Source organism: Zonotrichia albicollis, chromosome 4 (assembly GCF_047830755.1).
Source record: "Zonotrichia albicollis isolate bZonAlb1 chromosome 4, bZonAlb1.hap1, whole genome shotgun sequence".
NCBI lineage: Eukaryota > Metazoa > Chordata > Aves > Passeriformes > Passerellidae > Zonotrichia > Zonotrichia albicollis.
In genome coordinates this window covers 68,370,671-68,386,479 of record NC_133822.1, presented here as the reverse complement: position 1 = coordinate 68,386,479, position 15,809 = coordinate 68,370,671, and the positions used below count along the sequence as shown (strand labels likewise).

The 15,809-nt window shown below is 37.4% G+C and overlaps 1 protein-coding gene across 1 annotated transcript in view; it reads right to left on the bottom strand.

The window, feature by feature from the left end:
- Positions 1-1,113: 1,113 nt before the first annotated feature.
- Positions 1,114-15,809, bottom strand: part of CERK (ceramide kinase) — a 41,456-nt gene continuing 26,760 nt past the window's right edge. Inside the window, exons 8-13 of the mRNA XM_074540014.1 lie at positions 14,594-14,746; positions 13,699-13,804; positions 11,832-11,902; positions 6,938-7,143; positions 4,785-4,993; positions 1,114-3,852 (exon numbers count right to left, since the gene is read on the bottom strand). Coding sequence (XP_074396115.1) covers positions 3,753-3,852; positions 4,785-4,993; positions 6,938-7,143; positions 11,832-11,902; positions 13,699-13,804; positions 14,594-14,746 — 845 coding nt within the window. The 3' untranslated portion in view covers positions 1,114-3,752. The remainder of the gene's footprint in view (positions 3,853-4,784; positions 4,994-6,937; positions 7,144-11,831; positions 11,903-13,698; positions 13,805-14,593; positions 14,747-15,809) is intronic.

Sequence of the window (15,809 nt, the reverse complement as noted above, 5' to 3'; positions counted from 1 at the left end):
TCCTATGCTCAGCTTTACATCTGACTCTTCTACCTCATCCCTCTGCCTTGAGCAGTGCAGGGAGATGGAGAAGTGGGGGTTTTAGTGAGTTCAACACTGTACTTCTTTCTCCGTTCTGAGGGGGAAAGCATCCCCCACAGTCCACAGTTCATGTGAAAAATACCTGCTCATGTATGTGCTCCTCTCCATGGCTGCAGCCCCTGCCAGGAAACTTGCTCCAGCATGGGCCCTCCATGAGTTGCAGTTTTCCTGGGGGCACATCCACCTGGCTCCAGTGTGGGGTGCTCCACAGGCTGCAGGGCAATCACATCTGGTGCCTGGAGCACCTCCTTCCCCTTTTTCACTGATCTTAAATGTCTGCAGGCTGCTTATTTTCCATTCACTCCTTTCACAGCTGTTAAGCAGCACTTTTTACCCTTTCTTATTTATCACAGAAGTTCTTAGCAATGCCATCCCATGAGCTCAGCTTTGGCCAGTGGCAGGTCCATCTTGGAGCTGGCTGGGGAAATGATTGTCCGACATGGGGGCATCTTCTGCTGCCTTCAGCCATAACTCCCCTCCTGCATCCCCCAAAGCCTTGCCACACAAAACCACTACATTTCAAAAGCAGAAGTGTCTGCAGTGCTGAAAAGCATGTTCTCCTTCTGTGTCCATTGTTTATCTACAATGAACATGTTTTACTTAGAATACATACTTCATCTGTGGCAATTATTGCAACAAAACTCTAGATCCCCCTTCCATTTACCACACTATTTATAGTATTATACATATTTATGCATCTTAGAACACCAGTTTCTTTTATTTCTACAGCAATTACAACTCTCAATACCTGCATTATAGTAAGTTTCATATTCAGTTTACCCTTGTAGAGTTGCTTAGTATTAGCCTCAGTCCAGCTTCACTAGTTGCTTTCCTCCATTCTCAGTGTTTGTTCACTCACACTTGCCACAAAGCTGTCATCAACCCAACTGGAAGGTTATGAATTGCTTCCCTCTGTTTGATCTTCGCTTTGTTTGATCTGCTCACAGTGGTTACATTAAGCATGCTACTGCCAGATTTCTGTCAAAGTGAGATTTTTTTTCAAATTAAGTTGTGAAAAGAAGAACACCAATGTGCTGTCGTACAACGCAGTTTTATTTCTTTAATGAAATGCCCTAGCGTCATAAAACAGAACACATTTTCTAATCTTGAAGCCAGCAAGATTGGGAAAAAAGAAAAATCAAAGCTGGTTTTCCTATATATAATTTCCATACTAAGATTACATTCAGAGAAAAAAAATCCCTAAAATTAAAATGTAAGAAAATTACTTACACAACTCTCTTAAAAATAAACGGGACATGTCATACAACTCACATATGGTGCTTTGCTACTTTAATATGCTACAAATACAATTATTTAAATGCAACTATGCAGCTTTTCTATGACCTATGGCCTTTAAATTTTATTATGTTGCAATACCTTTATTATTTACTTCACACTTCCTTACCATACTACACAATGATCTTTCATCCTTCTCTGGTGGCTTTTTCTCAGAAAGGAGACCTTCCCTGTGGCTTTCTTTGGAAACACCAAGCACTCCGTTGCAGATACTGAAATATTCAAAGCATTTCAATATACATTCACTATGAGATTAAGTCTCTATTTTTCAAGTAGGGGTCTCAGGACTTGCTAGTAAACTAATGGAAAAAGCTGGTTAGTATTTATTCCAGTTCTCATTGATGAGAATGTGCTCTGGATAGCTGCAATGCCTCCAGCTCCCTCACTGTTGGTAAGCTGAGTGTGCACCATTACCTCCTGAACAAGAATTACTGTAACTTCAAAGTCTGGGTACTCTCACAATATTCATGGATTAACCACAATAACCATAGACATTTTTTAACAAATGACACTTTCAAAAAATATTCACATTTGTAGAACTGCATAATTTCATTTTCAGTGGGATGTTAGTTCAAAAGTACTATTTTGCTTATTAAACATGGCTTTAAAAATACAGTATATGTAACACCTGTGTTAGAAGTGTCAGAAAAACATTGGATGGATCAACATTTCAACTCATTGCAGTAATAACGAAAGCAAAGAGCAGTAGTTGTGGAAAAGTATTCAAGTATTTTCCTGAAATACTATATAACAAAATAAAGATCCTAAACTTTGTATGATTGTACTTGAGGCAAATATAATTTGCAAGTGCTTTTTTTCATATAAAGCAATATGAATAATACTTTGTAGCAAATATATAGAACACAATTGTGACAATACACAAAGTAGGAATGTAAATAACTTCAATAGGAAAAAAATAACCTGCCATTTATAATAATATTCAAGTGCTTCAGTAATGAAATGACCAATCACCATGGCTTACATTAATCACATATATGAGAGACATGAAACTAACACAAACTGTATGACAGAAGTACCAATAAATATACATGAATACAGAATCATCAGCTGTTTGGATGCAAAAAAAATTCAGATGAAGTCAGTTTTAAAGAGAACTTTAAACTTAAAGAAACACTTTTAAAAAGATAAAATAGAACAGTGGCTGACTTCTGTCCTCACACAGAAATAAGCCTGTACAAGAAGAGCAAAATTTAGCCCCAACCCTGGACACAAAACATATATGTGCCACAATACACAAAACTATATACAACTTAAAAATAATCACTCCATAGCTCTATATGACAGTCTCATGTTTTTTTGTTATAAAAACAAATCAGCACAGTGAATTCATGATTTGTCAGATGCCAGTTTCTTCCCTTGGCTTCACAAAGCAGATTATTTTGTTTCACATTTAGTTAAATTATTTTAAGGATTTTCAATCATCAAATCATATTTCTAAACTTAACACTTTACCATCTTATTTTGCAAAGATATTTTAACACATGGAGTAGAATGTCCAGAGAATTGTGAAGAGGGAAGCTTTTAATATGTTAATATCATATATTATTAAAACCTAAAACCTGCTGGTGTTTGAGAACTTATTTATATTTTCCTTTCCTGTGCCTTCCTGATATTATACAAGTACTCCTGCAATTTGCTTGCAAGACTTTTCAGTTGCACTGTGTGGTATTTGGTATCATCCAAATAGTCATAAAACCTTTTATAATCCCAAAAAGCATGATGCAAGGAAACCTTCAAAGACAGAATATATAGGATGAGGTGTAACCTGCATATAGTTGTGCTTTTATTTTTCAAATATCTGTATACTACTATTGTTATTACTTAAAGCCAGGAATGTGTGTTTGAATTGCATTGATAAGTTGCAAGGTATTGTCAGACTTACAAAATGAAATATTTTAACTAAAAAAAAGCAAATGACAACAATGTTGTCCAGCATTTAAGCCACACAAATTACATAACACTCCCAGCAGAAAACATCTTCTCAGACACTGAAAATGTCTTATCTTGGTGCCAGTGGGAAGTCCAATGTTTCATAACATTTAGATATTATTGCAACACAACTACTAAATTAGCTCTCTAGAAAAGCAAAGAGAATTTATCAGTCATCATGAATACACAGATATAAGCCAATCTCATATTTTCTAACATAACAGATTACATTGCTCCAATATATATTTTAATGATTACAATGTTTTTTAAAAAAAGACACAATATAGTAAGATGTCTAAAATTATAGTGAAGCCATAAAAAAAAAATCTAGAAGTTTAAAATACTTGTCAATTTGACTAAAATGCATATTTACTCAATTTCCTTGAGCTTTTATTTTTTTCTTCTCCTCATTGGAGGAACAATGTCTATAGTAATTGTTCAATGCTACTCTGGCTGTGGGCAGCTTCATCTTTACAGTCTTCCTCAATTCCCCTCGCAAACAGTTTCATTAACTGGCAGTGGACCCTGAAAAATACAGAAAATAGTAAGAAATAAATGGGTACAACATTTTTAATTATAGTAATTTAATTCTAATAGTCCATGAATTTCAAACAGCTGGACAAAGTTTCTTACACCTGACTGCAGAAACCACGCCCTCATTTTAGTTACAATCCTTCCCTGCTAAGAGGGCTGGATGCTTTCATGTGTCCTCTTTTATGCCCCTTGTCCACACAAGTAGTTCTTTGGGCACCTAGATGAGTAAATCTTGTATAATATACAGCATTTATAAAACTCCCCTTTGGACTGCCAAGGGATTATATTTTAACACTTGTATGTAAATATTATGGGTTTGGCTCCCTTTGTTCTAAAACAACAAACAAAACAAGGAACCAAAACTGATCCAAACAATAACAACAACAAAAAAAAACTAACCAAAAAAACCTTTCAAATTTCACAAACTTATTTCCTAATTTGATTATTTGCACAACTGCAAAATTCTTTCTCCATATGTGAAGATTGGAGATAAGACTGTGCTGTGTGCAAAAAAAACCCACAAAGTATGGGACACAGTATTTCTGTCAGGCAAAGATGTTTACTTAAGCAAATAGGAAAAGCTATTGCTCAGAGTAATGAGGCATTCCACACATTTAAATAGAATCTTTCCAACACCATCTTCACTTTCAGCACTTAAATCACATAATAACAGTTCCTAAGAAGTAAGTATGACTTCAAAGGTAGGGCCATACATCTCACTCAGAGTGATCATTTACAACATACATGGCTGCAGTATTCTCTGGAAAGGATTCAAAATGGTAACAAAAATATTTAGGTTTATTATCAGAAGACTCAAACTTGCTATGCACAGGCATCTTTTTGGGATGCCTTTATAAGCATCCTTAAAATCAATGAGAAGGCTCAATGTGTTCTGCTATATAGACAGAAAAATCAATGCTCACCTCACTTCAATTGCTGAACTATCCAGAGTTTCTCCATCACAATTCCAGGTGCTATTAACAATATTACAGCAACAGGCTGGATGATCTCTGCAGAACTGGCCAAAACGTTTCTTTCCAACGTCCATGACATTGCTTTCATTGTCTTCTGAAAGCTTTGATGTAAATTGAAAACACTTAACCCGATAAACGTCTACAAATGGAAAGTCAAACTACAAGAAAAAAAAAAAAAAAACAAATCAGGCAATTATAATTAAATACATTATGCCACTCAGCATTTTGTACTCCAGGAAAGTCTGTCCATTCCCATTTTCTAGAGAAGCTTACCTGAGTATAAAGTGATACTTGCTTTTGAAAAACTGCACAAGTCAAAAAAAATACAAAGCCAAAATGAAACCTTACTTCTCAACGGTCAATGTATAATGCCTTTTATAGCAAAATGGTGTAATAAAAGCTGCATGGAACGCCATCCCACCCTGGATTTGCCTCCTGACTGAGGCCCTGGACTGCAAGGTGATGGAGATAAGAGACTCAGGTTTGGGCTGGGGTAGCAGAATACATGCACAGGAGGATTATGCCCAGCATCTTTGGGGTGGAGACCACAACCCCGGGCTATCACTTGCCAGGCTCAGCAGACCCACATCAAAGCAGAGAGGAGAAGAGGATCTGGATGTGTGCTGAAAAAGCCTCTGGTCAGAATCAGTGAATGCCCATCCTTTGCTGTGCAGAGGAGCTCCAGGGGCCTTCACCCTGGATAGGCACATCCAAGGGACATCCACATGAGGGACAGCAGAGGGGGTGTCATGGCCCACCAAAGGCTGCCTCAAAGGGGTCCCAGACCCTACATACGATGCAAAATGATGCAACAGATCCACAGTCTTACAGGGGGCAGTGTCACACCTGCCCCCTTCACTGGATGTTCCCACCTGCCATTCCCATTACATTCCAAAAAACTAGGAATAATTTTAACTAGTTAATTCAGCTAGGAAAAGCAGGTCACTTAGAAGGCTGCTCTTAAAACTGAGGCTGCAAATTTACACTACAATATTGAACAAATGCTTTAATACAGGAATCATCAATTGAAGCGACAATACATTAGAGGATGCCTCCCTCAGCCCTAAAAGCAACTTCACAGATGCAGAGCTAACTATTCAGCAAGCTGCATGGAATACAGACAGGTCATTTAGCAAAGGCCATGGAGTATGTCTGTGTGTGTCTACAGGAAGGGAATGACAGGGAAGCAAATGTGAAAACCAATCTGTAGTGATGTACAGTCATCCTTTTCTTTTTGGTGTTTCTTCCACATTTTCTTAAGTTTTCAAGAAGGGTTTCCCAAGAAGGGTTTTTATGGTGGACACTAACCCGGGACATATGTACAACTTGCATTTAATCTCACAGCAAAACCACCAAATCCCAGAGCAAAATGGGATAAAAGCAATTTTTTATTGCTTTTATGCACTAGATATGACATTAGTCCATTGCTCAGGTAATTTCCAGAGATGTTAATAAAATCAGGTTGTGACAAATATTAAATATGTGTAGTCACAGTCATAACTTGGTTTCAAGAGATATTAGAATCCAAAGCAGTGATGAATCTTCCTGTCTGACAGCTACAACACATGCAAGAAATAATTTTCAAGCTGAATGCATAAAGCTCATCCTGGTCACTAATATGTAGTAAAATACTGCTAAAAGCCTGCAGTCTACAATCAAATTGCAGTTCTGGTAACTTAATTCTAAAACACATTTTTATACAGTTCTCAAAAGTGATTTATAATTCTTCACCACATCTAGCTCAACTATTCATGCTGTGAGTAGTTTCTCATACTGTGAGCAGTTTTTTATGACAATTACATGAGGGCACAGTTGTGATAAAATAACTTGAAATGTCATTCAAACAGCAAATACATGGAAAATGTTACAAAACTGAATTCAGATGGCGAAAGTGGAATTTTGTTAAAATGCTATGGCCAAGGAGTTGACTTTGGTAAAGTGTTTTGAGCTGCTTTTTTTCCCCATGATACACATGCTGAGATTGCATCATGCAAAATGCATAATTAAAAAAAAAACCAAACCTGCTTTATAGATATTATTTCTGTCCTATAAGAATACCAATATTTACACCTTTGATGGACACTGTCAAAAGGAATACACACCTGATCATCTTGGTTTGTGTGCCTGACAAGATACCGTAGAAAATCAAATCTGGAGCATTTCCGAACTAGGATGAGGTCTGCTGAACCATCTGCCAAATGAGCTGCTGGTGAAAGACCTTTGGGACTTCGTGGACAGGCACAGCTCATATTTACTGCATTGATGGCTAGAAATTTCCCTTTTATAACTTTCCATTCTTCTTCACCTTCTGAAACACATCAATAAAGACATGGAGACAGGTAATCATTTGATCTATTCACAATAACACTAAAAAGCAATCAATGGCAACTTAAAATTCTTCCCTGGCCATATTCATGTACTGTCAATAAATATCTAAAATAAACTACATTTAAAAATAATATTTTTAAGTATCTGTTTTTCATACACTAACAGAGAAAGTTGCTTTCTCCCTTCTGACTGTGACTACCTCCCATAACTGCTTGCCTGCTCTGGCATATGCATGTCAAATTCAGGGTCTGTGCTATCTGGGGAAACCTGCAAAGCCATAAGAAAAGAAAGGACAGGCAAGTGACAACTCTTGTAGTGGCCAAGTTCAGAGGGATTAACTTTTTAAAATTCTATTTCTGCTCTTCAACTTGTTAATCTCAAATAAACAATGATGCAAGGATTGTAGTTTAGTATTTGGTTTCTGAAGTAATATTTCTCTTCTGCCTCAATGCAGCAACAATATTTTTAAAAAGTCAAAGGGAAGGGATGACTCAGGGTGCAGCAAGGACCAGCAGGCAGCACACCAGGAGTCTGCTTCCACTCCAGCTCCAAATGCCCCAAAATTAAAACTATTAACAGAGTTAAACCTTCCTTTGCAAATATTCAGAGATTTCTGGAAAACAACACAAAGCCTCTTTTCAATACCTTGAAACTCTGTTGGAGACTACATGAAAACTGAATGTGTGCTGGCATTGATACTACCAGGAAGCAGAGACATTTTCTAGAACAAAGAAGCATTGGCAGGCAATGCAGAGCTGTTGTTGCCAAAACTGTTTTCTCTTGAATATGGATAAAATATATTAAAAATGCCTTTTTATTTTTAGATTAAGCATATTTGTCTTCCTTATCACAATAAGAAAAAGCCAAAAAGCAGCCATAACACTGTTTTTCTCCTACCAATGTAAGTGGACTCATTTCAAATGAACAATTCCACAGAAGTAACGAGTGGCAGAACAGACTATGGACATGCATGCTGTTCTAAGACTGGGACGAGTGAAGTGCCATTAGGGGTAAAATTAAGGAGTGAACAAAAAATGCTTAAGTTTTTTTATGTATACAAGGTAGAGATTTTGAGGAATGTTAACTGGTATGGACTTCAACATCTAACATGATTCAGTTCCCCACATTTTGGTTAACTTACAGTGATTTTCAAGGTGCTTTTCTGATGAGATTACAGATGATGTTTATGCTCTATATTGTATGTCCTGAAATTATGATATTCCTTACTGTCTCAGTTCTAGGAACTTCACATTTACTTTAGAGAATCATTATTAAAATGGTCTAGGTTATTTTGAACCTGAAGTCTGTGATGCATTCATTTTGAATCAACATGTTCCAGGCTCTATGCATCGGGAAAAATAAAAATAAAATGTTTCTGAAGTATTTTGCAGTTGTTCACTCTTTGAACTTCTCTTGTTTTCTGGAATTTATTGAAAATTCTTACTATCCACTCTCTAGTAACAGAACAAGAAAAACAATTTTCCAGGAAAAACCATGTAAACCATGTGACAAAAGACTTAAGGAAAACAAAAAACTTTATCATAATTTTTCCATCTAGACTATCCCCTCTACATCCTGAGAAACAAATCAGAAATAGCAAGAAAAAACCATGGCTTTTAAATTCAACATTTTTGCTTAATTTGCCACAGTGCTTTTTAGTATTGCTTGCTTTACTGCTGATCTTTTTATGTTGCTTTCAAACATGACATTACCAAAAGAAGCAATTTAAATCAGATTCAAAATGTGCATCTTAAGAGAGCTGAGACATATCTAAATGTCAGACTATAGAATGACAGTTCAGGCTGCAGGCAAACGACAAGACCCTGCTCTGAGACAAAGGTAACTGAACCAAACATAAACTACTGGAACTGGAAACAGTAGACATTTTCTGAGATGTTAGTAAAATACACAAACAACAAAATGCAAACATCTCCCTTTACTGATAAATTCTTTTGCTGTTTCTCTGAGAAGCATTAGTAATTTAGTCATCAGTGTGTCTAGATAGGTATTAACATTTTAAGTATGCTTAAGGTAAAATGCTTCTTTATGTTACTGTAATAGATGGTTTTCATCTGGTATAAATCTCAGCATGTTACCCAAGAACACCTTCACTGTTCAAAGTAAGAATGAAGTCAGGGTATCAATCACATTTTAAATAAGCAACTCTTTTTATAACGATTTTGCAGTGTGTATCACTGTAACAGCACTAATTATTTGCTCAAAATATCCCACAGTAGGGCAGTCATAAGCAGGGAGTGCATAAGTGACACTCATCAGTGGCCTATTGTGTACACAACACTGCAAGTTGCTGAAATCAGCATAAAGTACTAACAGTCAACATTTACTCAGCACATGCACAGAGACTCCTGCACAATACAAAGAAATATGTTCAGCAACAGCCAATCAAGCATCCTTCTAAACTGGTCTGAATCACACACAAACCTGGTAGGCACAATGAAAGAGTCAGCCAAGACACCACACCCTGCTGAGTGAAAAGCTTTTCTGAAGTGGAGATTTAACATCCTTTCTATAGTGAATCAAAAGTAGCTGATTGTATTTGCTCCTCACCAGTACTGCATGGATACGAGAATAGACTGCAAAGAAAGTCAGATACCAGAAGTAGAATGGAAAAAAGTAAACAATATCCTACATAATCAGCTGCTTAATACAGCAATGTAGGCTACCTGCAATGTAGGCTAAAACTGTCTTGATTGCTAACTAACCTGTAGCTTTCTATTAGATCCTTTGCTAGATGAAAGGGAAAAAAAGGCAGATTTAAAAACCAAACCAACCAACCAACCAACCAAAAAACCAAACAACACACACAAACATGAAAAAATGCACATAAACCCCCTGACAAAGCAAAGAAAAAAGGTTGGCAATTATAACTACAATAATTTCTCAAAAAGACAAATATTTTTTTTACCAAAAAACCCACTGTCATATTTATATTATTATTTCTATGGATTGTTTATACTCTAAAAAAATGTCTTTAGCTGAATCTGGCCATAGATTAAAACAATCCAAGAAACAGTCTGATTTGACCATCTCTTGACTATATCAAAGATCTGAAAGCATCAGCTAGGATGAAAGCACAAAACAAGTGTAATGGGAATTCAAGTTGCACAGAAATCTTTATGCTAGCAGTGAATCTCCACAGTATCATAATCTTTTGGCTAACAAATGCCTAGAACCTGGTACAGTCACAGTACAAAAAACCTGCAATTGTAAGACAATGTAGGTCATAAGGACCAAATGCTTGTCAAGAAAATTATAATTGTATGCACTGGGCTCTACAATAAGAAATAAAAACAAAGTAAAGGCAGAAAGAAGCACCCACAGGAAGTCTGCCTACTCTTTAAGAGGGGCTTATCCAAAATGATGAACCAAAGCTGGAGGCAAAACTCAAGTGAATCTACATTATCTTCCTCTAACAAGGCCCCAGGTGTAGCAATATCAGTACTTCTTCCCATTAGGATGTAGCAGCCAGACATAAAGAGATACAACTGGGGGAATGACTGAAGAGAATTTATTAACACTTGTTTAAACAAGAGGAAAGAAAAGTGATACTCATTAGAAAAAAAAACCCTACACAAGTGTGCACAGGGGTTAGAATGGGGATAAAAGAGAGAGTAAGGACAGCATAACTAGAGAAAGAGGACAGAAATCTCATTTATCATTTATAGTGAGTGTTGGTGGGATGTTGTACAGAAATACTCAAGTCCACTAGATCAGTTACTAGGTACAAGTTCACAGCCTCATAGTAGGGTGACATTTTGCTAATGAACACAAATTTTTAATCCTGATCTATTCTAAAAGTTATCTTAATGAACTGCTTCCTTCTATGACACCTCACAGTTTATCCATTGTCCTAGCTCACAGACTATTATTTTTGTTTAAGAAAAGAAACTAAACACACTGAAATTAGTATAATTTTATCAGAATTTTCTGAGGTTTGGCTAGAGAAGACACCTGTTTTTCACCTACTTAGAATCAGTGTGATAGAATAATTTTGTTTGGAAAAGATCTCTAAAATCAGAGTCCAAATGGCAAAATAACACCACTAAACCATATCTGCCCAAGTGCCACATCCATGTGTCTTTTGAACCCATCCAGGAAACAACTTCCATGGTCTGCCTTTTCCAGTGCTTGACTACCATTTCTGTGAAGAGATTTTTCCTAATATCCAAACTAAACCTCCCCTGGCATAATTTGAGATCATTTACTCATAACCTGGAAGAAAAGAAAGAACCCCACAAGCCTACAGCCACCTTTTAGGCAGTTGTAGAGTGTGATGAGGTCTCCCCTGAGCCTCCTTTTCTCCAGGTTAAACAGCCCCAGCTCCCTCAGCTGCTTCTTGCAGGACTTGTGCTCCAGATCCTTCACCAACTCTGTTGCCCTTCTCTGGACATGTTTCAGCACCTCAACGTCATCCTTAAAAGTGAGGGGCCCAAAACTGACCACAGGATTCAAGGTGTGGCCTCACTAGTGATGAGTACAGGGAGGTGATGACAATTACAGGTGCTCTGAAGAAACTGAAAAAAAAAACGGTTTATCAAGTAACTCAATGTTTAAAAAAACAAAATACATGCATACTTGAACTGCTATCTTCTGAAAAGGAATAATTTGTGTAATACTACCACATTTTACTTTCTTTTGATAAATTACCTTCTTTCTTCAATCCATGTTCCTTGTTCTGTTCTGCCAGCTGTTTCTCACTTTGCTTGCAAATGTAACATCTGAAAACAAAAATACCATTCAATTCCTGAAAGACCTCCACTATTATTCGTTTCAACTTTTTTATTTTACCCAGTCATTACAAGATCTTCCCCCACCACAAGATGCACTGACAATCCTCATGTGGCATGAATGATCATAGCCCTGCAGGCAGTGCAGTTATTTAAGCACAGTTCTAAAGATTACTGGATGTCAGAGGTAACAGCAGCAGAGAGCCAGAAGACCACACAGGCTGGAAGGGATCTCTGATGTGATTAAAGCTGGTCTCACAGGAGAGCTCAAAGTTGGTCTTACAGGACCAGGATGCTCAGTGTCTTATTCAGTCAGGTTTTGAGGATCTGTGAGGGTAAAGTCCACAGACCTCTGGGCACCTTGTTCCAACATTTGACTGCTCTAACAGTGAAAGACACTGACATACTGGAGACATCCCATCTCACAACTGTCCTTGCTCATCCAAATTGCTTTTCTATTCTGGTTATCAAGATTCTGAGTATCAGAATGGATTATTCTTGAACTCTGAGGAAGTACCAACTAACTCCCCTATGCCTCTTTGTACTCCAGGACAATCTCCCATGTAATCTTGCCAAGATATGCAAATAAACCAAAGTCCAAGGCTGCAATTCTACTTTTTGTCTCATTTACTTCTCTCAGAAGTTAAAACTCTATAATTTCATGGTCACCACTGCCAAAACTGCCCTCAACCATCACACCCCCACTTTTTATCTTCTGTAACAAGACTGGCAGAGCAGTTGTTCTAGCCAGCCTGTCAATTACCTGCATGATCAATCCCATTACCACACCCCAGGATTCCCCTAAATTTCTTGTGCCTGGCCCTACTGCCCTTTCAGCAGTTATCAGGAAGGATAACTGATAACTGATAAGGAATGCCTGTGAGGCACCAGGCATTCCTTACTCCATTCCTGAAACCTAGATGGAAACCTGGATGACAGCTCTCTCCCTCTGGAGGTTCCCCTCCCTCTGGTGCATGAAGGCACCTGATGGGTCAGGATAGCTGCTCCAGCTGATACTCGAGTTTGATCCCCAGTGTGTCACAGCACTGGCACAGCAGTCTTATTGTTTCTGGACAAAGTTTGTGGCTTCTCTGTATCCTGCTGTGCTGTTTGGTCTGTGACAAGTACTTTATGTCTGATAGTTAAATCCATATATAAAGAGGAATAATCAATACTACTGCATAACTTCAAGCAGGTGAAAGCAAAGAGAAAGGAAGGAGCACTGGGAGATTAAGGCAGGTCCCCTGACTAAAGAAACAAGTGAAGCATATCAGAAAGAATTCATACAGCATTATAGTAGTATACAAAGAAACAGGCTAAATAGGCTGATTCCTGAGAGGACTTGTCCTCAGGACAAGCCATGCCAACTGTTATGGCACTAAAACAACCGCTAACATTTCTAGATGCAGTTAGGATGTGAACAGTTGAGAATTTCTGAATTATTATTTCCATTTCTAGAAGCTACAACCCATCCAGATTTTTGATTTCTTAGTAGGAATACAGCATAGTATCCTCAGCATCTTGTAACTGAGTCCTGTGCTGTTATATTTTGCTTTACTTAAAATTGAGGAAGGAGGAGAACCAGCTAACAAAACTTTATTAGATTTTTGTTTAATGATCTGATAAAATGAGGAGTTCTTTTTAATGAGTCAATTATTGTTTTTACAAGCTTATCTCTTTTAGAGTAAGTGTTTTGATATTAAAACCAGCAGTTCTGTAACCTCTATTTATGTAAAGGCCTTTTCAAATAGTTCACACCAAATATCCAGAGATAAACATTAGCCTACCCCGTTCTGCAGCTCACTTTATCTCGTGGAGATCCATGTGTGTGTTTTGCTGGTTGATAAGCAATTGTTCCTTCATAATAGTGATGAGAAAGAAAAGTCTTGAAGCCTACATAAAAAAAGGCATTATGCAGCATGAAGTCATCATAAATCCACATGGCAAATATCTCTGCATACATTCCTTGATTTTTCATCTCTTTCCTTCTCTAAGGACTGCAAAACAATAGCCCTCCTCAAGCTGAGAAGTCCTTTTCTTATGATGTTTTAGACTGTAAGGAACAAGAAAATACCACAGCAGCGCTCCAATGTTTTAACATTTGTCAGAAGTGCCATTATTTCACTTGACAGCTTTAAAAACCAACTAAAATATTTAGTTATATACATATCTTAAAATTTGCCTGCACTAAAACTTTCCTCATGCATCTTCTTTCCCTAACACAAGATAAATCAAACAAGGCAAAAGATACTTTCCACTAGCATAGGGTTTATCCAAACATTAGGTAACAAGACTAAATCACTCATCTCTCTCTATAAGGGCAAAATTAACAATTCATTCCATCAACTGAATGTTCAATACAGAGGAGTACCTATCTCTCTTTAAGTGACTAGAAAGAAAGTCAAATGATTAGGACAGAGAAGTTATTACTTTTCAGGCCATTTTCAATAGATGGCACATATTCAACACAAATTTTTTGAGCCCACTCTCAATGTTAACCCCAAAGTTACTGAGCTTTATATAATGTAATTCAATATATTTGGTACTACAAGGAGTTTAAAATCAGGCTCAGTATGTTTCTGATGTTTACAAGCTTGAAAGAAGGTTGGTTTGGAGAGAATGAACCAATTGCTTCAATATGCTTACATGCTGACAAAATAATGTAGTAATTAAAAAAATTACCTGAGTAGTCATATCTCATTGGACCCATCCACCGCTTCTTCTCACTGTCTTTCAATATATCTCCATAAAACCCATAACCCAGCAATGACACAGAGTATTTCAAAAATGTGTCGTTGTGATGTACAGAAGAGACATCCAGAGGCTGACAGTCACCTATGAAGATTAGAAGTACAAGGGTTTGTCAAGCCTTATTTCATTTGCAGCTGCAAGCATGACAGTAACTTTAACACTGCTAAGTCATTAAAAATAAAAAATACATATTGCATTGATGTCAATATATATGTAATAAATGCATATACTTCTTACACATAAAGAAAAGGAAATATAATTTTTAATACTAATTTAATTTCTTACTTCAAAAGCATTAAACACTGAGTGAGAAGAGAAGGCTCAGTATACTAAAAATGTGTAATGAAGAATTTGCAGTCCTTTACCCTGTAGCAGTAAGAGGGGATAGAGTTGAAGAACTATTGAGATTGGAAAAGGCCTTTGGGATCATCAAGTCCAAATCTCAACCCAGCCTCCTCAAGGTCACTACTAAACCATGTCCCTAAGTGCCACATCTTGTCTTCTAAGTACTGGCACCCCGTGTCAATGCTTGACAGCCCCTTTCCCTAAGCAGACTGATGCAGTATCTCCTGTACTTCTCCTGGGTACTACTTTAACCTCTGTGGCATATCATCAGAGGATAATTCAAGCTGCAAGGAGCCTTTGGGGGTTCCTCATCAAACCTTCCACTCAGACCAGGTTCAGCTATGAGGTTCCATCAGGTTACTCAGGGCTTATCCAGTCAAGTCCTGGAAATCCCGAAGAACAACGAATACGCCACTTCTCTGAGGTCCTTGTCATGCAAACTTTGGAGTGATGGTGGGAGTTGGGGTGGGTTTTTTTGCTTTGTTTGGTATTTTGGTGTTTGGGGTTTTTCTATTTCACACGGAGGTTGGACCAGGTGATCACTGTTCCAACCTGACCCATTCTGTAATTCTGGGACTTAACACAGCTAAAATACTATGATAAAGTGAAGCCACATCTTTCTAACCCTAGTCTAAAGGCTTTAACTCCTGATGCTGAACAGAGTAAACCACAGGTTAGTAAGAGAAAGACGTGTAAATCTTTGCAACACCAGATTCTAAAACTGCAGCTGTTACTCAGTAATGATATCAGAAGGCATTGTAAGTCTAACTTGGCAAGGGAATATTGAATTGCCCGGGACAAT